Genomic DNA, 25,222 nt, shown 5'->3' with positions numbered 1-25,222 from the left:
AGTCAAATAGGAGGGTTCCGGCGGTTTGACGCTCCAGGGGTTATTTTTGGGGTCCAAAACATATTTTTTTTCCAACGTTTTCACAACTCCGCAAATGCTTCTCAAACAGATCGAGATACCAACCGGATACCAACCGGATCACCTCCGTCATGCTGGAGTATATCCTCCGGGCCTTAGCTTGCACCTGTAGATTTGACTTGTAAGATTCCTTACTCGCTAAAATCTCTACCTTCCATACCAACAGAGATAGGGGCTCACCTGCCCTTGCCTTCATCCGTCGATGAATAACAAGCTGCGGTTACCTTAGGGTCTTTTTAGCTTAACTGGTAGAACAGGTACTTTTGTAACAGCCTTATAGCGGCCCTGTTACAACACCCAAGCTTGTCTACAATCCGAATCCAATTCATACATGCAGATAGGTATTATATGGTCATACTAGCACCTGTGGTATTACCAAACTTGAATCAGGTGTTGTACGCTCGATGCACCACCTGGAGCAGTTCCCAATTGGATACTGTACCATGGTTCCAGTACTGGTAGCATTGTTCAGATCGCAACTATGTGGTGGTTACAGAACTTGAAAATACATAATTTGTGTCACTGCTAACCTCAACATTGAGCTCACTTCCCTAAATTTGAAGAGACACACTTGTCAAATGAGTCCTGTACGGGGCGATTTTGCAGAGGCAGAGTTGTCAAATACCTCCCGTACGAGAGGATTATGTAGAGGTAGAGTTGTCAAATACCTCCTGTATGAGAGGACTTTGTAGAGGTAGAGTTGTAAAATACCTCCTGTACGGAGTGATTTTGCAGAGTCAACTGCCTGCACCTACATCCTGCACCTACATCCCGTACGGGGTGATTTTTCAAGGAATTTTCTGCGCACACCTCCCGTACGGGAGGATTTTGCAGAGTCAACTGCGTGCACCTGGCTCTCGTACTGGGCATGCACATGGGTATGCACCTGGCTCTCGTACGGGGCCATTTTGCAGACTCCGAGTTGTGAAATACCTCCCTCACGGGGCGACTGACTGGTCAATGCGTTGAGACCCCTCTGTCCTACGCCACTTTTGCTAAACCAATCATCATCGGTCTCCTCCACATGCTACAATTTGCAAAAAGCTCGCTATCAGTTTCTACTGTATGGGGCTTCTAGAACAAACGCCGCCCTGAACCGATTCCATACGGGGCTGTTGGCAGAGCAAAGCTCTTACAATCTCTAGCGTATGCCATCTTTAGCATGGTCGGTTTCATTGAGTACCTCCTGTATGCCGCCTTCAGCAGAGACAGTGGCCTGGACACTTCACCGTACGGTCCTTTGTAGATATGTAGTGGAATTGAGTTCCTCCCTTACGCCGCCCATAGTAGAGGTTGTACCTTGAGAATCTCCCCGTGCAGGATCTTTTGGCAGAGGTAGTGCCTTGGGAATGTTCCCGTACACTACCTTTTACCACAATCAGCGCTATCGGATACCTCCCATACGGGGATTTTCAGCAGAACCAGTGCCTTCGGATACCTCCCGTACGAGACCTTTTGGCAGAAACAGTGCCATCGCATGCCACCCGTACGGGACTTATTAGCCGGATCAGTGTCATTGGATACCCCTCGTACATAATGCCTTTTACGATTGTTCGAGATTTGACCATTTTAGGCCTAAAATCTAGCCTTAAGCCGAACCCCATACCAACAAGAACGGGTATAATGCCGTCAGTCGCTTGGAAGGAAGGGCCCTTGACCAGGTCATTCCACTCGTTAACGCTAACCTTGCCACCCCCTTCTCCTCCGTCACTGCCTTCGTTGCCCACCTGGAAGCTTTGTTTGGAGACCCAGACCCCCAGGGTACCGCCCGTCCCCAGCTCGTTGCCCTGAAGCAAGGCAAAGGGGACTTCACCACCTATTACTCACAGTTCCTCCGTATCGTGGCATACCTGGACTACAACGAAGGAGCCAAGATCGATGCCCTGGCCGAAGGACTGTCGGACGATCTGAAGGGCACCATGACATACCGGACAGACAGGCCTAACACCGTAGGGGCGTATGCTACCATGTTGATGACAATTGACAACCAAGTTCGGGGCAGTAAAGCTGAACAATGGGCCATTCGGAATACGATAGGACAATTCACCGCTCCCGCTGCTGTCGCACACCCATCTCATACCGCCGGAGGCCTCGCCCCAATGGACCTCTCCGCTCTCCAAAGCCGTCCCACTCAACGCCCTGCTATCGAACAACGATACACTTTTGTCAATGGACAACGCGAAACGTCTGCCGCCGAAAAACAATGGCGAAGGGACAACAATCTCTGTATGTACTGCGCTAACCCCGGTCATGGCTTTGCCAACTGCCCCTCTGCCAATCGCCCGCGCGGTAACCAACCGGTTATGAGAGGCGCCCTCCTCGCACCCAGCTATACGGCCGTCGACCCCGCTGTTCCACTGGTCGCTAGTCCCGCCTCCTCCGAGTCGGGTTTTCAGTAGTCCTGGGCTTGATTAATGGCCCCTGCCCGGGACCTTCCAATGTCTCTCCTTTGTCTGCGTTTTCTATCTCTGGCTTCTCGGTATCGTCTGTGGAGGATAAATTGGATGGTGATCATTTTGTTGCTTCTGGTAAAATTATAAACAATAAAATATCCATTCAAACTCATGCACTGATTGATACCGGTTGCTCCGGATTCGCATTCATTGATGAAACATTCGCGCGCCATAAGAACTTCCCATTTCTTCCCCTTAAATCACCCCGCACTCTTGAAGTCGTTGATGGACGACCAATATCTTCCGGACAAATTACCCACCTCTGCTACCTACCGCTATCAATTGACTCCCACCATGAAACTATCCCCTTCTTCGTTACCAAACTCGGCTCGTACCCACTCGTCCTCGGAATCCCCTGGCTCCAATTGCACGACGTCACATTACGGTTTAAGGACAACAGTATACTGTTCGACTCCGAACACTGCAAACGCAAGTGCAACTCTTCCGAGATACCCGTTCCCATTAGAGGGGTTGCACCACCGCCCCGTTTCCACTTCGTCAGTTCAGCTGCTCTTTGTCGCTTTGCTCGAAGGGACAAACTCCAGATCTTTAGTACAACTAGTGAGGAAATAGATCAAACAATGGGCGAGGCCCCTAAGGAAGACTGGAGAACCCGAGTCCCAACCCAGTATAGGAGGTTTCATGAAATGATGGATGAGAAATTCGCTAATGAGATGCCACCTCGCCACCCCTACAATCATAAGATACCGCTTAAGGAAAGGAAAGAGCCCCCTTTTGGGCCACTTTATGGTATGTCCCGCGAGGAACTCATTGTGCTTAAACGATACATACAGGACAACCTCCAAAAAGGCTTCATTCAGGCCAGCTCTTCGCCTGCCGGTGCCCCTGTCCTATTTGTTAAGAAGGCCAATGGAACACTCCATCTCTGTGTCGATTATCGTGGCCTCAACGAACTCACTGTCAAAAACCGCTACCAGCTGCCACTCATCCGGGAAACTCTCGACCGCCTTTCCAAAGCCAAGTAGTACACCAAACTTGACCTTCGCCAAGGGTACAATCAGATCCGAATGGCTAAGGGTGAAGAATGGAAAACAGCCTTCCGAACGCGTTACGGGCATTCCGAATATACGGTGATGCCCTTCGGCCTTACCAATGCACCAGCCACCTTTCAACATTTCATCAATGATTGCGTCCGCGACTACCTCGTGTTTGGGGAAATGCCAATGCTAAGCAATAGTTCTGTAGCTTTTAAACTTGTAATATTGTAAACCGGATTCCGCTCGCTGAGTGACTGATGATGCCACTAAGACGAGGCGGAACCCTTCCCTATTTATACATATTGGAACCTATGCCAAGGCCCGCTTTCTAATACTAATGAGATAACGATAATAGAATAAGATAATCAACCCGAAGATAACCCCAATAGAAAAGCGCCCCCGCATAGTTCCGTTCCTCCATTCTAATTCCGACACGTAACCATAAACCCCGCAATTGCCAGTAACCGAGCTGTATCATGCTATTGTCCTAGAGCTACTTCCCCAAGTAGAATGGCCTGCAGCCATAAGCCCCGCTTCTATTCCGTTCCGGGTGAGACACCCAATAGTAAGCGTGCCCTCACAACAGCCTAATACTAGTGTGGTTGCACCCGGTGCCCCCACACCCCTCGGTACCTTTCTATGCTTGTTCCCTCGTTACCCGACCGTACTCGCATCACAACCCATCACTCGTATTATCCTTGTTCCTTGACTTAGGAGCAGTGTTCGTGTTTCCTGTAACACTACTCCCCCTTCCTAGACGTCGCCCTCGACCGTTAAAACCTTTCTATGATAAAAACCCTGTGGGAAAAGTCATAGAGTAGGAAAGGTATCGAGCTAGTCTTCCCTAGTCCGTTGTCGTTTCGGAGGCCGACTCGAGTCGATGACTGGCCCTTGACTCCGTGTATGGGGCCGAATATTCGTGGTTGGTTTGAAGTTCTCATCTAAGAGCGCTTCTTGAGGATCGGGTGTTGCGAGTCGTTTTCGTGTGTTCTGTTGCCTGCCAGGATTGGGATCCTCTCGATAAGGTCGCAACAACATCTCGTGGAATACGTCATGAACCTTCCATTCTACCGGAAGATTCAACCTATAAGCCCTGTTTCCCACAGCCGCGACGATCTCGAAGGGGCCTGTAAACTTATCCGACCATTTATTGTAACCACCGAGGTTCCGAGTATCTAGCAAGACCTTTTGACCGATTGTGAACCGCTGAACTGCTGGCCCTGGCCTTGACGCCATCCTGTCAAAAGTCTTCTGCAGTGTGTCTCTCGCTGACTCATGGGCTAGGAGAAGGTCTTCCAGGTAGGTGTTTCCCTTGGCATCTAGCTGTCCGATTTTCGCATCCATTGGCCAATCTGTTCGTGGGTGGAAACCATAGTTACAGTAGAACGGCGATTGTCCTGTCGACGAGTGTTTCGCATTATTATATGCATACTCACAAATCGGTAGTAGGTCCTTCCATTTCTTTCCTGTTCCTGCGGTATAGGCCCGGATGTAGGATTCGAGGTGCTGGTTGGTCTTTTCTGTTTGTCCATCCATCTGTGGGTGGAACGAGGTCGAGAGTCTTCTACGAATCCCTAGTCGTTCTGTGACCGCAGCCCAGAATGCCGATACGAACTGTGTTCCCCTGTCAGAGACAATGCTCCTAGGAAGTCCGTGAAAGCGCCAAATGTCCTTGACAAAGGCATTAGCGGTTTGTTCCGCGTTGATTCCCGTCATTGGGATGAAGTGAGCCATTTTCGTAAAACGGTCCACGACTACCAATACGTTACGGAATCCTGATTTCTCCTTTGGCATTTCTACTACGAAATCCATTGAGATATCAGTCCAAGGTGTGGTGGCTAACTCTAGGGGTTGAGGGAGTGACAAGTGTCTCCGACGTTGCTTGGCTCTCTGGCACACGTCGCAAGTCTTGACGAAGTTGGCTACATCCGTGGACATTCCTGGCCACCAGTAGTTCCTATCGATCAACTCAAGGGTTTTATCCCTTCCTAGATGCCCCGCTACGGGTCTGTCATGATGATCCTCGATGACTTGTCTGACCGCGTATCCTGGCACTACCCAACGACCATCGTGGGTGGCCTCATTCGATCCCGGGGTCCATTCAGTGGCAAGCTCCGTTATTACGGCATCAGCTTCCTCTGTCCCGAAGACTTCAAGGTTTGCGTCAGGGAGAGGTTCATCCCGGAACACTCTCCGAACCCATTGTCTGTCCTGTTCATACCAGTCTTGTAGTGGCTGAGGCAGCTCAGTACCTGGTATGTCGTACCACTGATCCAACGGAGTCCATTCTTCTTCGGGGTTGCCAATAATTTCAGGGCCAGTTTCTACGCTGGTCCGTGATTTTCTGACAAATTGTTCTGCGCTGAGCAACTGTTTTACGGGTTGTTCACGCATTACTCCCCCTTCCATAGCGAACTCTGGGCGCCTTGTGAGTGCGTCTGGCTTGCCATTCTTTTCGCCTGGTCGGTAATGAATCCTGAAGCGAAAAGGTGCTATCTTTTCGGCCCATCTGGCTTGTCTTCTCGACAACTTCTTGGTCGTTGTGAAGTACTGTAGGTTCTGATGATCCGAATGTATCTGGATAGGAATGTCCGTTCCTTCCAGCCAATGTCTCCAAGTCAAGAGAGCAGAAACTATAGCGAGCATCTCCTTGTCATAGATCTCGTAGTTTACCTCTGCCTCGTTGAACTTGCGAGAGTGGTAAGCTACCGGGTGTAGAATACCGTCCTCGAACACCTGAGAGAGTACTGCGGCCTCAGCCCAGTCGCTTGCGTCAGTTTCTATGATCGCTTCGCGGTGCTCGTCATAGTGTCGTAGTATTGGGGCAGACGTAAATCTCTCCTTGAGTTCGTCGAAAGCACTTTGCTGTTCATTGCCCCATCGCCATACGGAACCTTTCTTCAAGAGATCGGTCATTGGTCGGCAAACTTCGGAGTACCTGTGGATGAACCGTCGTAGGAAGTTGGCGAACCCGAGGAAACATTGAAGTTCCTTGACCTTGGTGGGTGGTAACCATTCCGTGATTGCCTTCACCTTTTTAGGCGAGACCTGGTTCCCTTTCCCTGATAGTACGAATCCCAGGAATTCTACCTCCTGTTTGTACCATTCCGTTTTCTCGAGGTTCCCGTATAGATGGTTTTGTTGCAGTCGCTCCAATATCTTCCTCACCAGAGTCGTATGCTCTTCCTTAGTCTTTGAATATATTAGAATATCATCCAAGTAGACTACTACGCCTTGATCTAGAAGATCCTTGAATATGGTATTGACCATGACCTGGAACGACGCCGGTGCATTGGTTAAGCCAAAAGGCATTACCCTATATTCGAAGTGGCCGTACTTCGTTCTGAAAGCTGTTTTCCATTCCTCGCCAGCAGCAATCCTGATCAAGTTATAGCCATTTTTCAGGTCTATCTTGGTAAAGAACTCTGCTCCTTTCGTCGAATCGGCCAACTCTGTCATAAGGGGAAGGGGGTAGCGATTTTTGACTGTGATAGCATTTAAGCCACGAAAGTCTACGCATAACCTCAGTTTTCCATTGGCTTTCTTCACGAACAGGATCGGTGCTGCTGCTGGGCTGGTGGAGGGGACTATTTTGCCAGAGGCTAGCATTTCGTTCAAGTACTCCCGGAGTGCTTTTTGTTCCACTGGGGAGAGCGCATAGATCGGTCCCCATGGAGGCTGCTTTCCTTCCATAAGGGGAATGGTATGGTCCCATTCAGAGTGATCAGGTAGTCGATCGGCTCCCTCCTTCGAGAAGACGTCGACGAAGTCCTGGTACTCCATCGGTATAGCACTAGCGAGAGCCTCGCCTACCAATGCCCTTGCCCAGAAGGGGTGTTGCTCGATCATCATCTGTGTCTCGGGTGACGACTTCAACAGCCTGATGACCAGCTCTTCTGGGTCCTCTTCGTATATATCATACATGGTCCTGAAGCATCCCTTCACTTGACAATTGATGTTGTCGAAGGTGACCTTGTTCTGTCCCCAATGTATGGTAGGTTGATGCTCCTTGAGCCATCGATGTGGTATGACGGGGTCTTCTCCTGCGAATGAGCCAACCTCACAGACGATGTCTCTGTCTAGATGGTTGCCGATGCGGAGGGTAAGGGATTGGGTGATGTGAGTGCCGGAGTTAGGCATAGGGGTACCGTCAGCTTGTCTGATGATGAGGGGCTTGGGTCGAGGTTGAGTTGGGATCTTGAGACGGTGGACACAGTTCCAGGACATAACCCAGTCCTCTGTTCCGCTGTCTAGGAGTGCGTTGACTGTTTCTGCATGTTGGGTACTAGTTGCGGGGTGGCTCCAAGAGATTTCAATCTCAAGGCGGGTTTCTTGGTTGTGTGAAGACATGTTCGTATGTTTTAGGAGTGTAGGGTAAGGTAGATTGTCCTTGGGTATGAGTGGATTGATGTTGATAGTTTTTTTTTTTTGTTCTGAGCGCGGGGCGAGGGAGTTTATATAGAAATTCGAGCGTTGATCAAATCATAGTACAACACTTATGCGCCAGGCGTTTTCGGAATGTGACCCCGCTTTTCGAAATGTGTGTAGAGAGAATTTAAATTGCGCAAAATAACAAAACCGATAGAACATAACATAACCCGATCCCTTAGAAAAGTCCTTCTTCCAAAACAGAATAGAAAAGCCGTAACACAACATAGAATGAAACACCGAAAAATAGAAATACCCAGTCAATTTAGTCCTCCAAATTCGTAATCCTTGCCCTAAATGCCTCATTTTGTGGCCCCAATTTCCGTTTCTTATCACCCTCCCTTCCGTGGTCCTTTCTCCCGGAAGGATATTCTTTTCTCTTTAGGTTCGTCAACCTGACCTTACTCGTCGCCACGCAATCTTTTACGAAGTGGTTATCTCTACCACAACGGAAACACTTTCCTTCTTTCTGCCATTTCTCCTTCTCTTCTTTGGTGACACCTAAGTCATCCGAGGTCTTGGAGTTGTTGGCTGATGCGGGAAAAGTTTTCCGAGGATTTGCGTTGTTGCGCGATTTCCGCCGTTCCGTTTTCTCCTCGCGAGGTTTCACAGAGTCTTTACCTCGCAGGATTTCTTTCCGAGCCTTCACCTCGTGGTCCTTGCGTCCGACTTTTCGTACCCATGCTAACCAGTCCACAAAATCACTAGGTTCCTCAATCGCATTAGAGAGCCGTTGTTCCAGCGAGGAGTTTATTCCTGTTAGGATCATGGATCTCATGACAACTGGTCCAACTCGTGCGTCCCATTCTAGGTTCTGCATCTCATTGATGTAGTCGTCGATTGGGCCAGTTTGCCGGAGTCTGTCCATCTTCTGCTTGGCCTGTTCCTGACTCGTGCGGTTGCCGTATTGGGTACGAAGTTCCTGCTTGAACCGTTCCCAGGTTCCGATACTGCGATCCACAGCTAACCTCTCCGTAAAATTCCGCCAAAAGTTTGCCGCACTACCGGTAAACTCGAGGGATGCCCACATAATCTTAGTGCCATCATCCCATTGGACCTTCTTCTGGAGACTGATTAGAATCTCCATCTGGTCGATCCAGAGTCTTACGTCTTGATCGGCTCTTCCGGAGAAGGGGATATTGGCCTTTTTGGGCGCATCACCTATGGTGTCGCGAGGGTGGTGCGAGAGTTCTTGCTCTCGTTGGCGCCTTCTTTCGTGTCTTCGTTCCTTACGTTCCAGCCGCTTGCGGCGTTCGCCTTCCGAATCTGAGGAATCCGATGGGGATGATCCGGGTGCTTCCGGGGCGTTACCTCCCTTATTGCCATTCCCGTTACCTCCACCTTGTGCTCCTTGGCCTCCTCCCTTGTTGCCATCCCCGTTACCTCCTCCTTGTGCTCCTTGACCTCCTTGCTTCCCTTGTTGGCCTGGGTCTTCGAGGTCTTCACTGGATTCGGAGCCGGCTGGAGGGGCGACTGGTTGTTGGGGAGGTGGTCTAGGAGGTGGGCCTGATCCACCGCCACCCGTCTCTGGGGCCAGTGGTTTTTCCGCAGCCGCTTTACGGGCTGTTTCCTTCATCTGCTCTATCATTTCTTCTAGAGCCGTCCTTGTCCCAGAGAACCCATCTACCAAGGAGACCTGCTGCTGCATGGTCCTCTCCAATTGTGCCAGTGTAGCTGATACGCCGTCTGGGACTTGGGCTGGGCCTTCTTTCGGCAGCCTTTGAATCCAGTCGGCCAGCATAGTTATGTGCTGGGCCTGCTCTTCCTGCCGCTGTTGGTGGGCCCTAGTGGTATTGGCGATCTGTTCCAAGACTTGGCCGAGGTTCGTAGTGGTCGCGGCTGTTTCTGCCCGCACTTGAGCGAGGATGTACCCCTCTCGGCGCTCCCGTTCTTCTTGGTCCTGGGTGAACTTCATCTGCAATTCGCGGATGAGTTTGGTCTGTTCTTCGTGCTGCTGGGTAAGCTGCGCCGCGTGCTGCCGAGTAATTTCCCTGATTGCGGGCAGGTCTTGGACGCTCACAGTGAGGTCTCCAAGTCCGCGACTCAGCTGCTGAACCACTGGGGCTCCTCTCCGTTCGATTTCCTGCCCGATGATTTCTCCAAAGGGGTGCTCGATACGGCGTTCTTCCACGTCCATATTCGTGTCTTCGTCGTCGTCCGTTACCCTGAGGACCGAGGGCCTCGGAATAGAAGATCGTTCTATGATTGGCGTCTTGTACGGGGAATAGTCTCGGTAGTCCCCTTGCCTGCGGGAGCGGGGTTGGCCATAGGATGCGGCCGGCTGAGTCGATCTGAAGAGGTCGCTGATCGGCATGTCCAGATCCCTCCTGTGGCGCTGTCTCGCCTGGGTCTCGACTATACCTCGATCTCTCACGGTGATCGAGCTCTCCATGTTGTAGTCTTCCTCCATTTGTTGCTGATGACCCCTTGACATCGCTAAGCTGCTCGATTCTGAGTTGTGGCTGTCTTCTGCACCAGGGTTGAGCGACGAACCAGGGGACGGAGTGAGCTAATCCGTGGGATTGCTGACTGAGGGTAACTTTAATGGGGAAGAGTTCGGGATAGTTGAGGATTTCCGGGTCGTGTTCTTCGAATGTACAAGTAGTACCTGCTTCGGTAAAAAACCCGGCGTATTCGAGGTATCCGCAATAGAGATGTTCAGCACTGCCTCTGCGAACGATGAAGGAGGTAGTGCAAGTAAAGTTGTTGATAGCTGCTGTTGCTACTCGGGGATGCATACGGTATCAAAGAGTCCTTCTAATAGACTAGTGTCTTATTCTTTTACTTGAGCGCACGGTGACTATCCGCCACAAACAAAATACTCTCAAGTATTGGTCTAAGCAAGTAGTTGTCTTATCGGGACGTTGATAATATGCGATCGATAAAATAATAGCGTAGTGGATAAGGTACAATATAGTGTTTGGGGAAATGCCAATGCTAAGCAATAGTTCTGTAGCTTTTAAACTTGTAATATTGTAAACCGGATTCCGCTCGCTGAGTGACTGATGATGCCACTAAGACGAGGCGGAACCCTTCCATATTTATACATATTGGAACCTATGCCAAGGCCCGCTTTCTAATACTAATGAGATAACGATAATAGAATAAGATAATCAACCCGAAGATAACCCCAATAGAAAAGCGCCCCCGCATAGTTCCGTTCCTCCATTCTAATCCCGACACGTAACCATAAACCCCGCAATTGCCAGTAACCGAGCTGTATCATGCTATTGTCCTAGAGCTACTTCCCCAAGTAGAATGGCCTGCAGCCATAAGCCCCGCTTCTATTCCGTTCCGGGTGAGACACCCAATAGTAAGCGTGCCCTCACAACAGCCTAATACTAGTGTGGTTGCACCCGGTGCCCCCACACCCCTCGGTACCTTTCTATACTTGTTCCCTCGTTACCCGACCGTACTCGCATCACAACCCATCACTCGTATTATCCTTGTTCCTTGACTTAGGAGCAGTGTTCGTGTTTCCTGTAACACCTCGATATGTTCTGCACAGCCTACCTCGACGATATCCTTATTTACAGCGATACCTTCGAGGAACATCAAATACACGTCGAAAAGGTCCTGGAAGCCCTACAAAGAAAAGGAGTACTGTTGAAAACGGAGAAATGCGAATTTCATACACAAAGCACCACTTATCTCGGCCTTATTATCGAACCCAATGGTACTAAAATGGACCCAAGAAAAGTGGAGATAGTGAAGAATTGGACCGTCCCCAAAACAGTTAAGGATGTGCAAGCATTTCTAGGTTTTGCTAACTTTTACCGCCGATTTATACGTGGATTCTCTGAACTGGCTTCTCCCCTTACCAGACTGACGCGTAAGGACATATCATTTGGATGGACACCTGAAGCCCAAACCGCCTTCAACGCTATGAAAGAAGCCTTCACCACGGCTCCCATTCTTACTCATTTTGACCCTGAGAAAGAAATCACCATGGAAACTGATGCATCTGACTATGTCTCTGCCGGTATACTCTCCCAATACGATGACAATAGTACCCTTCGACCTGTCGCATATTTCTCAAAAAAGCACTCCCCCGATGAATGCAACTACGAGATTTACGACAAGGAACTACTGGCAATTATTCGGTCTTTTGAGGAATGGCGACCGGAACTTGAAGGAGCTGCACACCCAATCGCCGTCATATCAGATCATAAGAATCTCGAATACTTTATGAGTACCAAGCAACTCAACCGGAGACAAGCACGGTGGGCAGAATATCTGTCAGGGTTTAATTTTGTCATTAAGTACCGACCAGGGAAACAAGGAGGGAAACCGGACGCGTTGACAAGAAGATCAGGAGATCTCCCTGGAGAGGGGGATGAAAGACAATTGCATCAGAGTCAAGTGGTATTAAAGAAGGAGAACCTTGATGCAAAGCTAAGTTTGTTGGCGGGTTCTCTCTCAAATGAGCCCGCTGAAAAGAACGCCTCACTGCACATACTGTTCGATGAAGGAGATAGCGCTGACCTGTTTCCACAAAAGATACTGGATATGCGGAACCAAGGTGAACGACAATCAAAGGACGTATCACTCGCCGAATGCACCGAGGTTGAAGGCCGATTGCTTTACCGAGGCAGCATATATGTACCCGATTACGACCCTCTCAAGCTCCGAATCCTCCAACTTTACCATGACGCTGCCTCCGCCGGACACTCTGGACGCGAAAAAACATTCGAACTCATCAGTCGAGACTACTACTGTCCCCTTATGCGGAATTATATTGCCCGTTATGTTCGGAACTGCCATACCTGTCAACGAATCAAACCCAACACCCATGGAAAACGCGGCGTACTTCGATCTTTACCGATTCCCGAACAACCATGGCAGGAAGTATCAATGGACTTCTTCACTGGCCTACCGGAGAGCGAAGGGTATGACGTGATTATGGTAGTTGTTGACCGGTTAACGAAGATGCGACATCTCCTGCCCTGTAATACAACTGTCAACTCTGAAGACGTCGCCCAACTATACCTGCGAAATATATGGAAGCTCCACGGGCTACCCACACACGTCACCTCCGACCGCGGTGCGCAATTTACAGCCAAGTTTTGGAAGGCTCTTTGTAAACACCTCGACATCGAAGCGAGAATGTCTACCGCCTTCCACCCGGAGACCGACGGCCAAATCGAAAGGCTGAATGCTGTGATGGAGCAATATCTACGTGGGTATGTTTCTTATCAACAGGACGATTGGGTAAAATGGTTTCCTATGGCAGAATTCTCCGTCAAAAACCAGGTCTCCCTATCAACTAAAGCTAAACCATTCTTCGCGAACTATGGATTCCACCCCCGGTTCACAGTGACGACTAAATCGCTTGACAGGACCCCACCGAGTCTCAATGCTAAGGACTTCGCCTCGAGAATGAAAGAACTCCATGAGTACCTACGTTCCAACATCCGTACGGCCCAAGATCAACAAGAGTAGGCCGTCAACACCAAACGAACGCCGGCTCCAGGGTACGATATCGGCGATATGGTGTTTGTTTTAGCAAAAAACATCTGAACCACGCGTAACTCCCGGAAGCTGGACTGGAAGAAGCTGGGACCGTTCCCCGTTAAAGAAATTATATCGCCATATGCATATCGAATCGACCTGCCTAGGAGTATGAAGATGCACCCCGTCTTCCATGTATCATTGCTAGACCCCGCTGCAAACGATCCCGTACCGGGGCAAATTCAACCACCACCCCCACCTGTTATCGTCGAGCAGGAAGAGGAGTATGCAGTTGAGGAAATCTTCGACTCGCGAGAAACACGGAATGGTGGCCTGCAATATTTTGTTAAGTGGACAGTCTATACCGACCCTACCTGGGAACACGCTGCAGACCACGACAATACCGCCGCCGTCGATATCTTCCATACACATTACCCCAATAAACCTGGACCGTTGGAAGGCAAGATTAAGGTTAAGGCTCGCAGGAGCTCGCGCTTGAAGGGAGGGGCTACTTTCATGGATCGATTAGGGGAGGTACGGGGTTACGAAGAGTTGGATTAGTCAGAAAGGTTCTATTGGGTTCTATCGGGTTCTGTTGATTGTTAATGTATGAGTCATGTTGGATTTGTCATCGCTGCGATTTCCTTGAGTATATTAAGAGGGGTCGTTTGTACTTTTCGTTCTTTTTCTTCTTCTTTCTTTACGCAACGTCTTCTGTATCTACGCTGTTTATTGCTATACAATATTATCGTCCTCTTCTTTCTTTAAGAGGACCACCGCCTCGCTTCCTCCATGTCCCGTCGAACCTTACCAATGCTAGAGTCCCGTAGTACCCCTATTGCGAGTTCCCATACCGCCCCCTATTACACTCTTCGTACCCTGCGGAGTACTCGCTACTCACCCCCTTGAGACCATCGAAGCAGAGGATGGGGAAACGCGGCATCATTGAATTTCATGCACCGTCATGACCGTGGGCTCGAGACGGTGCGTTCGGTGCCATGCAGTCATCGATCGTTGTACCCACCCGGTGAGTGGTGGTGCCGGGAGTGAACCAGTATGGATCGCCAAGACTCACAGTGAATTACCCTACTCAACAGCCCCCAACCACCACCTTCGCCCCTGCAATCACAACCATGACCTCTTGTACGTGCATACCGGATAATGGGAGTAGCCTCAGATCATGCTAGTCAACCCATAGCTACAGAGCCGGGAATTGTGGGGCGAAGGTTCTCGGGCAACCTCAAAATCTTGTCTAACATTGCCGTACTAGAGGGAGTTACTTGAAGCCTAATTATTTTTAATCGTAGAATGAGAGGGTTGTGAGGAAGTATCGCCCGATGCACTAATTGATATGGCAAGTGCTTTGGAAGCAATGGCAGGTACTCCTAGCGCTATATGGGATTGCCAAGCTGGCATCCAAATTTGGGTAGAAGAGTTCAACAGAATATGCAATACTAGGAAGGAGGGAAGTAAACAGAACCAGGAGGCAACTTCGGAGGTAATCAAAGATAACCTTCTAGAAAAGGTATGATACTTCTAGATGCCGGTAATGTGAGTGGTATTCTAAATGCTAATCCTGATAGATATGAGATAAAAAGGGTGTAATTATTGAGATGATACCGGAGGAGGGTTTTTGCGAGGACGATAAAGTGTTGGCTGCAGATCTTGCCGCATTGTGAGATGCTCAGAGATCACCCATGAGTGCTCCAGGAGGTCGGGTTGATTCCGACAGTATGCAGAATGAAGTGATTAATGCCCAACTTTGCGGTATTGACACCGAAGATGAGGAGAAAAAGGAAGAAGAGAAGTCAGAATTACCTGTAGTGGGGGATTACGAAAGGGCGGGGGAGCATGATTTGTAAAACAATCGTCAGTGCTAAGGATGATAGTGGGGTACTTCTCCTTTTCCGTATATTGTATTAGGGTTAGTTAGGGTATTAAATAGTGTATTCCTTAGTGTTAGGTGGAGGATTATGGTGTTAAATAAATCAATTCTAAGAGTGCAGTCACAAGTGCTCTGAAGGCAGTAGAGATCATCATCCGAGCGATATTTTGGTAATCTCATAGGGGAATTGTGAATAACACAGGCAAATACGATGGAGCGGTGTGTGCTTGAAGAGAATAGGGTGCCGACATATAGGAATCAGTATGTCGGGCATGAGCCAGGTTCGAAAGCACCCGTTCCTGCAAAGTCAGGAGGGGTCAGCGCGATTGTTCTATCCCAGGGCCCGCTGGAGCAGTCAGGAGTGCTCCAGAAGTGGTCAGGTCTCAAGGAGGTGAGTAGCGAGTATTCCGCAGGGTACGAAGGGTGTAGTGGGGATCGGTGTGGGAACTCGCAATAGGAGTCCTAAGGGACTCTGGCGTTGGTAAGGGTCAACGGGATAAGGGGAAGCGAGGCGGTGGTCTTCTTGAGTAAAGAAGAGGAAGGTAATATTGTATAGTAATAGACAGTGTAGATACAGAAGACGTTGCATAAAGAAAGAAAGAAAGAAAAGAAAAGAACAAGAAATAAGAACGAACCCCCCTTGATATACCCAAATGAAATCCCAGCGATGAGAGATCCAAAGTGACTCATATACTAACAACCAACAGAACCCGGTAGAACCCAATGGAACCCTTCTGACTAATCCAACTTCTCGTAACCCAGTGTATTCACTAATTGATCCATGAAAGTAACCTCTCCCTTCAAGCTCGAGCTCCTACGAGCCTGAACCTTAATCTTCCCTTCCAACGGTCAAGGTTTGTCGGGGTAATGTGCATGGAAAATATCGACAGTGGCGGTATTATCATGGTAAGTGGCGGGTTCCCAAGTAGGGTCGGTATAGCCTGTATATTTAGCAAAGTATTGCAGGCCGTTGTTCCTCGTTTCCCTTGAATCCAAGATTTCCTCCACTGCATACTCCTCTTCCTGTTCGACGATAATAGGCGGGGGTGGTGATTGAGTTTGCCCCAGGACAGAGTCATTTGCAGCGGGGTCTAATAATGATACGTGGAAGATGGGGTGCACTTTCATACTCCTAGGCAGGTCGAGTCGGTACGCATATAGCGATATGATTTCTTTAACGGAGAACGGTCCCAGTTTCTTCCAGTCCAACTGATGTTTTTTGCTGAAACAAACACCATATCGCCGATATCGTACCGTGGAGCCGGCGTTCGTTTGGTGTTGATGGCCTGCTCTTGTTGATCTTGCGCCGTGCGGATATTGGGACATAGGTGTTCCTGGAGTTCTTTCATCTTCGTGGCGAAGTCTTTAGCATTGAGGCTTGGTGGGGTCCTGTCAAGCGATTTGATCGTCACTGTAAACCGGGGGTAGAAACCATAGTTTGCGAAGAATGGTTTGGCTTTGGTGTATTCGGAGACCTGATTGTTGGCAGAAAATTCTGCCATAGGGAGCCATTTTACCCAATCGTCCTGTTGATAAGAGACATACCCACGTAGATATTGCTCCATTACGGCGTTCAGCCTCTCGGTTTGGCCGTCGGTTTCCCGGTGGAAGGCGGTGGACATTCTGGCTTCGATGTCGAGGTATTTACAGAGAGCCTTCCAGAACTTGGCTGTGAATGGCGTACCGCGGTCGGAGGTGACATGTGTGGGTAGTCCGTGGAGCTTCCATATATTTCGCAGACATAGTTGGGCGACGTCTTCGGAGTTGACGGTGGTATTACAGGGCAGGAGATATCGCATCTTTGTTAACCGGTCAACAACTACCATAATCACGTCATACCCTTCGCTCTCCGGTAGGCCAGTGAAGAAGTCCATTGATACCTCCTGCCATGGTTGTTCGGGAATCGGTAAAGGTCGAAGTACGCCGCGTTTTCCATGGGTGTTGGGTTTGATTCGTTGACAGGTGTGGCAGTTCCGAACATAACGGGCAATATAATTCCGCATAAGGGGACAGTAGTAGTCTCGACTGATGAGTTCGAATGTTTTTTCGCGTCCAGAGTGTCCGGCGGAGGCAGCGTCATGGTAAAGTTGGAGGATTCGGAGCTTGAGAGGGTCGTAATCGGGTACATATATGCTGCTTCGGTAAAGCAACCGGCCTTCCACCTCGGTTAATTCGGCGAGTGATATGTCCTTTGATTGTCGTTCACCTTGGTTCCGCATATCCAGTATCTTTTGTGGAAACAGGTCAGCGCTATCTCCTTCATCGAACAGTATGTGCAGTGAGGCGTTCTTTTCAGCGGGCTCATTTGAGAGAGAACCCGCCAACAAACTTAGCTTTGCGACAAGATTCTCTTTCTTCAATACAACTTGACTCTGATGTAATTGCTTTTCGTCCCCCTCTCCAGGGAGATCTCCCGATCTTCTTGTCAACGCGTCCGGTTTCCCTCCTTGTTTCCCTGGTCGGTACTTAATGACAAAATTAAACCGTGAGAGATATTCTGCCCACCGTGCTTGTCTCCGGTTGAGTTGTTTAGTACTCATAAAGTATTTGAGATTCTTATGATCGAATATGACGGCGATTGGGTGTGCAGCCCCTTCAAGTTCCGGTCGCCATTCCTCAAAATATCGAATAATCACCAGTAATTCCTTGTCATAAATCTCGTATTTGCATTCGGCGGGGGAGTGCTTTTTTGAGAAATATGCGATGGGTCGAAGGGTACCATTATCATCGTATTGGGAGAGTACACCGGCAGAGACATAGTCAGATGCGTCAGTTTCCACAGTAATTTCCTTCTCCGGGTCAAAATGAGTAAAAATGGGAGCCGTTGTGAAGGCTTCTTTCAGGATGTTGAAGGCAGTTTGGGCTTCGAGTGTCCATTCAAATGATATGTCCTTACGTATCAGTCTGGTGAGGGGGGAAGCCAGTTCCGAGGATCCGCGTATGAATTGGCCGTAAAAGTTAGCGAGACCTAGAAATGCTTGCACATCCTTAACTGTTTTGGGGACGGTCCAATACTTTACTGTCTCCACTCTCCTTGGGTCTATTTTAATACCATTGGTTTCGATAATGAGGCCGAGGTAGGTGGTGCTTTGTGTATGAAATTCACATTTCTCTGGTTTCAGCAGTACTCCACTTCTTTGTAGGGCTTTCAGGATCTTTTCGACATGTACTTGACGTTCCTTGAAGGTGTCGCTGTAGATGAGAATATCGTCAAGGTAGGCTGTACAGAACATATCAAGGTAGTCATGGACGCAATCGTTAATGAAGTGTTGGAAGGTGGCCGGCGCATTGGTAAGGCCGAAGGGCATCACTGTATATTCGAAATGTCCGTAACGCGTACGGAAGGCTGTTTTCTATTCTTCACCCTCAGTCATTCGGATCTGATTATACCCTTGGCGAAGATCAAGTTTGGTGTACCACTTGGCTTTGGAGAGGCGGTCGAGAGTTTCCCGGATGAGCGGCAGCGGTTTTTGACCGTGAGTTCATTGAGGCCACCATAATCGACACAGAGGCGGAGTGTTCCATCGACCTTTTTAACAAATAGGACAGGGGCACCGGCAGGTGAAGAGCTGGCCTGAATAAAGCCTTTTTGGAGGTTGTCCTGTATGTATTCCTTAAGCACAATGAGTTCCTCACGGGACATACCATAAAGTGGCCCAAAAGGGGGCTCTTTCCCTTCCTTAAGCGGTATCTTATGGTAATAGGGGCGGCGAGGCGGCATCTCGTTAGAGAAATTTTCGTCCATCATCTCGTGAAACTTCTTATACCAGGTTGGAACTCGGTTCCTCCAGTCATCCTTAGGGGCCTCCCCCATGATTTGGTCTATTTCCTCAATAGTTGTGCTAAAGATTTGGAGCTTGTCCCTTCGAGCAAAGCGGCAAAGAGCCGCTGAACTAACGAGGTGCAAACGGGGTGGTGGTGCAATCCCTCTAATGGGAACGGGTATTGCGGAAGAGTTACACTTGCGCTTGTAGTATTCGGAGTCGAATAGTATGCTATTGTCCTTAAACCGTAAGGTGGCGTCGTATAATTGAAGCCAGGGGATTCCGAGTACGAGTGGGTACGAGCCGAGTTTAGTGACGAAGAAGGGGATGGTTTCGTGGTGGGAGTCAATTGACAGGGGGAGGTAGCACAGGTGGGTAATCTGTCCGGAAGATATGGGCCGTCTATCGATGACTTCAAGAGTGCGGGGTGATTTAAGGGGGAAAAATGGGAGGTTGTTATGGCACGCGAATGTTTCATCAATGAATGCGAATCCGGAGCAACAGGTATCAATCAATGCGTGAGTTTGAATGGATATTTTATTGTTTATAATTTTACAAGAAGCAACAAAATGATCCCCATCCAATTTATCCTCCACAGACGATACCGAGAAGCCATAGATAGAAAACGCAGACAAAGGAGAAACATTGGAAGGTCCCGGGCAGGGGCCATTAATGAAGCCCGGGACTACTGAAAACCCGACTCAGAGGAGGCGGGACTAGCGACCAGTGGAACAGCGGGGTCGACGGCCGTATGACTGGATGCGAGGAGGGCGCCCCTTATAACCGGTTGGTTACTACGCGGGCGATTGGCAGAGGGGCAGTTGGCAAAGACATGGCCGGGGTTAGCGCAGAACATACAGAGATTGTTGTCCCTTCGCCATTATTTTTCAGCAGCGGAGGTCTTGCGTTGTCCATTGAGAAAGATGAATCGTTGTTCGGTGGGAGGGCGTTGAGTGGGACGGGCTTGGAGGGTGGAGAGGTCCATTGAGGCGAGGCCTCCGGCGGTATGAGATGGGTGTGCGACAGTGGCGGGGGCCTTAAATTGTCCCATCGTATTCCGAATGGCCTGTTGTTCAGCTTTACTGACCCGAACCTGGTTGTCAATTGTCATTAACATGGTGGCATACGCCTCTACGGTGTTAGGCCTGTCTGTCCAGTATGTCATGGTGCCCTTCAGATCGTCCGACAGTCCTTCAGCCAGGGCATCGATCTGGGCTCCTTCGTTGTAGTCCAGCTAGGCCACAATACGGAGGAATTGCGAGTAATAGGTGGCGAAGTCCCCTTTGCCTTGCTTCAGGGCGACTAGTTGGTGACGGCGGTACCCCGGGGACCTGGGTCTCCAAACGAGGCTTTCAGGTGGGCAATGAAGGTAGTGATGGAGGAGAATGGGGCAGCAGGGTTAGCGTTAACGAGTGGAACGACCTGGTCAAGGGCCCCTCCTTCCAAGCGACTGACAGCATAGATAACTTTTGCTGCCTCGTTTCGGAACCAATCGTGGTTGACTTCAAGTTTCATTCGAAGTTGGATGGTGAATCCGGGAAGCTTGGTATGGGTGCCGTGCAATTTTTCAGGGTCTGGGAACTTTTCGGACCTGAAGGCAGGGACAGTAGTAGGTGGGGGAGCAGCGGCAACGGGGGCAGAGACGGCAGGGGCGGGGGCAGCGCGAGCGACATTGAGGTCGAGGTTGAGCTGAGTTACCTGCTCCTCAAGGTTGTCAATGGCTTCGTTGGCGGCGGTGAGTTGTGTACTCAAGGTATCCTTCTGGAGGCGGATACGCTGGACCAGGACGGCGATGTTGTTTAATAAGTCGGCAGCGTCGACCCCATACTGCCGCTTGAATTCTTCTACATCGTTGGGTGGGGCCTATGCAGGTGGGTCGGGGGTGAACATGTCGTACGGTGCGGATGACGACGCAATGTAATCTCAAGGGGGCGAGTAGCGAGTATTCCGCAGGGTACGAAGGGTGTAGTGGGGATCGGTGTGGGAACTCGCAATAGGGGTCCTGAGGGGACTCTGGCGTCGGTAAGGGTCAACGAGACAAGGGGAAGTGAGGCGATGGTCTTCTTCAGTAAAGAATAGGAAGGTAATATTGTATAGTAATAGACAGCGTAGATACAGAAGACGTTGCGTAGTAAAAGAAAGAAAAGAAGAAGAACAAGAAATGGAGACAAAACCTCCTTAATATACCCAAGGAAACACTAGCGATGACAAATCCAATGTGACTCACACGCTTACAACCCACAGAACCCGATAGAACCCAATAGAACCCTTCTGACTAATCCAACTCCTCGTAACCCAATGTATTCACCAGTCGATCTATGAAACTCGATAAGCTCATCTACGTCTACAGGGGATAATAGCACGAGAAAGCCTCACAGAGGTCTCGGGTTGGACAGCAAAATCACCGTTTTCACCGATTCTTTTCCACACACACTCGCCACTTGGCTCATTGTTACACTCATTCTACTGGTAAGATCAGTTGTCATACAAACATGTAAATGTTCTGTTCGATTCAGAAGCACTTACAACATAGAAAAAATTCTCAAACTGTCACGCTCAATATTGGACTACGATTGTGCTTTTACAGTATTAGCGGCAGTGATGGTAGCTAGAGCGCTGCCTAAATGCATCACACAAGGAAGTAAATCTCTTGGGTCACGTGGTAATAGCCGATAGGGCTGGACTAGTGGCGGTGATAGAGGCCATCGTCAGGGCCCTGGTACGTGACGGTCATGCCTGTTGTTATCTCGTGATAGTTGTCGAGATGTGAGTGATACCTTATAATGTCGGTGCTGCTGATTAGAGAACTGGGGGGTTATGGCCGGAGAGTGATTGAGGCTCTGGCTTGGTAGTGGCTTGTCGGTGGGTTGGTGGAGGACTGCAGCAGTGAGTGAGAAGTTGTCAGGATTGCTTGTGTTTTCATGGCCGTATAGGTATATTGGCATATTCGCGAATATTATATTACCTATCAATCTCATATTCATGTATATATTGTTTGGTCAGCCTGTAGACAGATATACAATACCAAAAAAAGGGTGGGGGTTAGTACGGTAGTACTACGCCATCCCATCAAATCAGGTAGCACACCGGCTATCGCATGAGTAAGGCCGCCCTTCAGCATATGCTCTATCGATGCCGTATCAATACTGTATTATATAATCTATATATTCCCTGGATTGCACAGTGTGGGTGGTATATATATACTGCCCTAGTACTTCCGCATTTTTTAAAATACGGCATTCTTGTGGTATTTAGGACAATGTCATTCACTTAACCCTGGAATATCATATTTGGTGATGAAGCATTTCAAAATCAAAGATCACCAGATATTGTTTCATCCACCGATCCATGGATTCTTATCATCCTAGAATGGGGTTTAAACAACTAGGATATACTTTTGAAAAATAAATTTTGGGCTCTTAGGCATACATATACACGTCATTTTAATTAGAAGTTGCGTCTACTATTCGATTATGATATGCTCATGTTGGTGATGATGATGATGAAGTCATATAGGTGTGGTCTAGTCTTGTAAAATTGTGTCCGAGCCTACATGTAGGTGTGGTCCTGGTCATGGACCTGGCATACTGGCACGCTGGACCTGGTGCTGGCACACTGGACATGGTTCTGGCGCGCTGGACCTGGTACTGGTCACAATGCTAAAATGTGTCTATATTGCTGTGGTAGTGCTACGGTATTGCTATGGTATTGCTACGGCATTCTATGAAAACATACTCCTTGAAATGCCGAAATGATGCAGCAGTCCCGAAAATACCGCATTGTAGCAAGACTACTGTAGCACTACCATACTAATCCCTGCCCCATTTTTGGTATTGTATTTCATCGGTCCATAGAGCAAGGAGTAAGTGCATCAAGTGTACCGCTGGCTGTGCATTTATTTGGTCAGCGTTGCTTGTGTAGCTGGGACTAAATAAATCAAACAGGACACAATGTCACGAGATTGCGAGTGATAGCGGTTATGATCAAGCAAGATCTGGAGGGAACAAAGATTTATTCAATGCTCAGTTAATGATCACGGGGGACGTAATCGGTTGCCGTCCTTGCCAGATCTACCTATTCTCAAGTACAAGGACGAACTCATGAACAAGACCACCGCTCAAGCTCTGATGCGGCCCGACTGTGTGATCACGAACACTACAAGCTAATGAAGTATGTAAGAGTACAATTAAAAGAAAGGCTGCAGTTGTGCAGGCCATACGTATACATGTACATAGTGTATACGCAGCCCGTCCTAATAGCTCAGGCCAACAATTCCGTCTCGCCTCCTCTACCCCCGCCCCATGCAACCCCAAACCACTTTCCCCCTCTCCGCACGGGTCATCCACTTAGTTCACACTCTTGTAATTAGCGTACCATCTCGCGGCATCAGGATTCAGACGAGCTTTCTCGTTCGGCACCGCCGAGACTGGCAGGAAGATCCTTGGCAAGGGGATGTGTCCACCGACACTCGCGGACAGGTCTGGCCTTGCACAGCTCTGCAATCGGCCCATCATTCGGGGGGGGAATCTGTCCCGTCTGATGTTAGTTGACAAACACAATCCTAGGATATATATGCTGATAATTCCTACATTGGAGGTCCCATCACCTCCTCAAATGTCCACAGCTGCTCCCGGGATGGTGGATCGTCGAGTGGCTTTATGATGATGGTAATCTCTTTAGGGTCGCTATCCTCCTCGCCGAGGGTGAGGGCCATGTCGTCTTTTCCGTCATATGTGAGGGTGAACTCGTTCCGGCTGTTCGGGGAGGCGCGCAGCTGCCAGGGACGGTCCTCGGATAGGGAGGTGACGGCATACCCGTTAAACTCACGCATCCAGGAGCCCTGACCCTGGCCGACGTGGAGAGACAGGAGTCCGTTCATGAGGGCCATCGTGGTGTATTGTCTCGGGGGTGAAGTCTGGGAGAAAGAAGCGTTATGAGGCTGGGTGAGAGGATTGAAGATGGGATGCTATGAACTGGGCGCCAGATCCATTGCCAGAGGGGGGCTGGCTTATATATACAGACACAGCCGTACGATACTCGGCCAGCCTTCTCTCTAGAGTACTCTACCAATTCCAAGAGTAGAGTACCTAGGTGCTCTACTCTACCTACCCACGTCGGTACATATCCAGTGTGTTTAAACTTAACACAGGGTTGGCCATCTGCCGCATGCAGCCCGATTCGCAACCCAACCATGATCTGCTCGTTTCCGTGGTTCTGTTTGACCTCAGCTCCGTCCGTGCCTCCAGCCTCGGCGTCACTTCCTGTTCTTTGCAAGCGTGGAGGTGCACGTGCAGACTGGGCTCTTAGCTTCACGTCGAAAGATGGATGGAGTCGAATCGATCTTACAGGAAAGGTCAGCTGGTGGACATCGTAGGTAAAGTAGGTACCTTCAACCAAGGCACCGCCAAAACTCAAAATATTAGCTATCTCCGGCCAGGGATTCTTGTTCGAGTGATGGCATCGATCTTGCTCAGAGGTTTCCCAGACAAGTAATTTTGATCTCTGGAAGCTAGCCAATTCATCGAGCTATGGCGGTAGTTCGGGAGTGCTCCAGTGTAGGTACAGTCGCAACTCGGTATGCCGGAACTCAATGCTCCGGCGGGTCCTTTCTCTGGGGTTTTAATTCCCTTGCTGCAAATGAATCTGCTATCCCGGAATTCTCGTAAACATTTATCGGGCATATCGAGTTACCACTGCAACGGTGGTGAGAATGGTGCTTGCGAGGTACATACGGTGTTGTGCCAGCTTACATGGCCAGACCATGATCGCGGCATTGGAGAAATACCGATAGTGCAAGTGGGGATTTTCCTGGAATACGATACTGGTCATCTTTTTCTTCTTCCTGTTGGTATGTACGTTCTTTTCTTCGATCCTGATGTTGGTGGTTGATACCGAAGCACTCTAAATTGCAAGTGATCTCAACGTGAGACATGGCGGAGCAATTATAAGCAGCTTCGCACACAGGCCAGTACCTTAGACAGGATGAGATATAACTCTCGGCAAATGCGAAGCCAAAGCGCTCCCCCGGCTCTCCGCTTAAAGTCTTGAAGCTCAATTCTATTTCCTCAACATGAACCACACAAGATATTACTACTAAAGGGCCGTGCTTTAGAAGAATCTATGTATAATATTGATCAATTGATCCACGGTCTCTATTAGTGGAAT

General features: G+C 49.2%; 10 protein-coding genes across 10 annotated transcripts; 6 read left to right on the top strand and 4 right to left on the bottom strand.

Annotated features, from left to right (window-relative positions):
• Positions 1-1,691: 1,691 nt before the first annotated feature.
• Positions 1,692-2,378, top strand: H6S33_008562 (uncharacterized protein; the record flags this gene model as incomplete). Its single annotated transcript, XM_044839923.1, has 1 exon — positions 1,692-2,378. A coding segment is annotated over one exon (687 nt), but the record flags the coding sequence as incomplete, so codon positions are not given.
• A 99-nt stretch (positions 2,379-2,477) lies between these two features.
• Positions 2,478-3,517, top strand: H6S33_008561 (uncharacterized protein; the record flags this gene model as incomplete). The annotated part of the gene is made up of 1 exon (XM_044839922.1): positions 2,478-3,517. A coding segment is annotated over one exon (1,040 nt), but the record flags the coding sequence as incomplete, so codon positions are not given.
• Positions 3,518-4,363: 846 nt separating this feature from the next.
• H6S33_008560 (uncharacterized protein) lies at positions 4,364-7,879 on the bottom strand (the record flags this gene model as incomplete). Its single annotated transcript, XM_044839921.1, has 1 exon — positions 4,364-7,879. The coding sequence occupies one exon, from the start codon at positions 7,877-7,879 to the stop codon at positions 4,364-4,366; it is 3,516 nt and encodes a 1,171-aa protein (XP_044688105.1).
• A 343-nt stretch (positions 7,880-8,222) lies between these two features.
• On the bottom strand, positions 8,223-10,391 carry H6S33_008559 (uncharacterized protein; the record flags this gene model as incomplete). The annotated part of the gene is made up of 1 exon (XM_044839920.1): positions 8,223-10,391. One exon carries the CDS (start codon positions 10,389-10,391, stop codon positions 8,223-8,225), a length of 2,169 nt encoding a protein of 722 aa, XP_044688104.1.
• Positions 10,392-11,452: 1,061 nt separating this feature from the next.
• On the top strand, positions 11,453-13,399 carry H6S33_008558 (uncharacterized protein; the record flags this gene model as incomplete). Its single annotated transcript, XM_044839918.1, has 1 exon — positions 11,453-13,399. The coding sequence occupies one exon, from the start codon at positions 11,453-11,455 to the stop codon at positions 13,397-13,399; it is 1,947 nt and encodes a 648-aa protein (XP_044688103.1).
• Positions 13,400-13,585: 186 nt separating this feature from the next.
• Positions 13,586-13,969, top strand: H6S33_008557 (uncharacterized protein; the record flags this gene model as incomplete). The annotated part of the gene is made up of 1 exon (XM_044839917.1): positions 13,586-13,969. The coding sequence occupies one exon, from the start codon at positions 13,586-13,588 to the stop codon at positions 13,967-13,969; it is 384 nt and encodes a 127-aa protein (XP_044688102.1).
• An 811-nt stretch (positions 13,970-14,780) lies between these two features.
• On the top strand, positions 14,781-14,933 carry H6S33_008556 (uncharacterized protein; the record flags this gene model as incomplete). Its single annotated transcript, XM_044839916.1, has 1 exon — positions 14,781-14,933. A coding segment is annotated over one exon (153 nt), but the record flags the coding sequence as incomplete, so codon positions are not given.
• A 73-nt stretch (positions 14,934-15,006) lies between these two features.
• On the top strand, positions 15,007-15,270 carry H6S33_008555 (uncharacterized protein; the record flags this gene model as incomplete). The annotated part of the gene is made up of 2 exons (XM_044839915.1): positions 15,007-15,083; positions 15,141-15,270. Coding segments are annotated over 2 exons (207 nt in total), but the record flags the coding sequence as incomplete, so codon positions are not given.
• Positions 15,271-16,142: 872 nt separating this feature from the next.
• H6S33_008554 (uncharacterized protein) lies at positions 16,143-19,913 on the bottom strand (the record flags this gene model as incomplete). The annotated part of the gene is made up of 4 exons (XM_044839914.1): positions 16,143-16,425; positions 16,527-18,603; positions 18,684-19,742; positions 19,775-19,913. The coding sequence occupies 4 exons, from the start codon at positions 19,911-19,913 to the stop codon at positions 16,143-16,145; spliced, it is 3,558 nt and encodes a 1,185-aa protein (XP_044688099.1).
• Positions 19,914-19,937: 24 nt separating this feature from the next.
• On the bottom strand, positions 19,938-23,945 carry H6S33_008553 (uncharacterized protein; the record flags this gene model as incomplete). The annotated part of the gene is made up of 4 exons (XM_044839913.1): positions 19,938-20,291; positions 20,372-20,920; positions 23,413-23,584; positions 23,647-23,945. The coding sequence occupies 4 exons, from the start codon at positions 23,943-23,945 to the stop codon at positions 19,938-19,940; spliced, it is 1,374 nt and encodes a 457-aa protein (XP_044688098.1).
• Positions 23,946-25,222: the final 1,277 nt, after the last annotated feature.

Source organism: Morchella sextelata (genome assembly GCF_020137385.1).
Source record: "Morchella sextelata strain SCLS chromosome Unknown scls_26, whole genome shotgun sequence".
Lineage (NCBI taxonomy): Eukaryota > Fungi > Ascomycota > Pezizomycetes > Pezizales > Morchellaceae > Morchella > Morchella sextelata.
The sequence above is the reverse complement of the archived record's forward strand: the minus strand, read 5'-3'. Positions and strand labels throughout refer to the sequence as shown.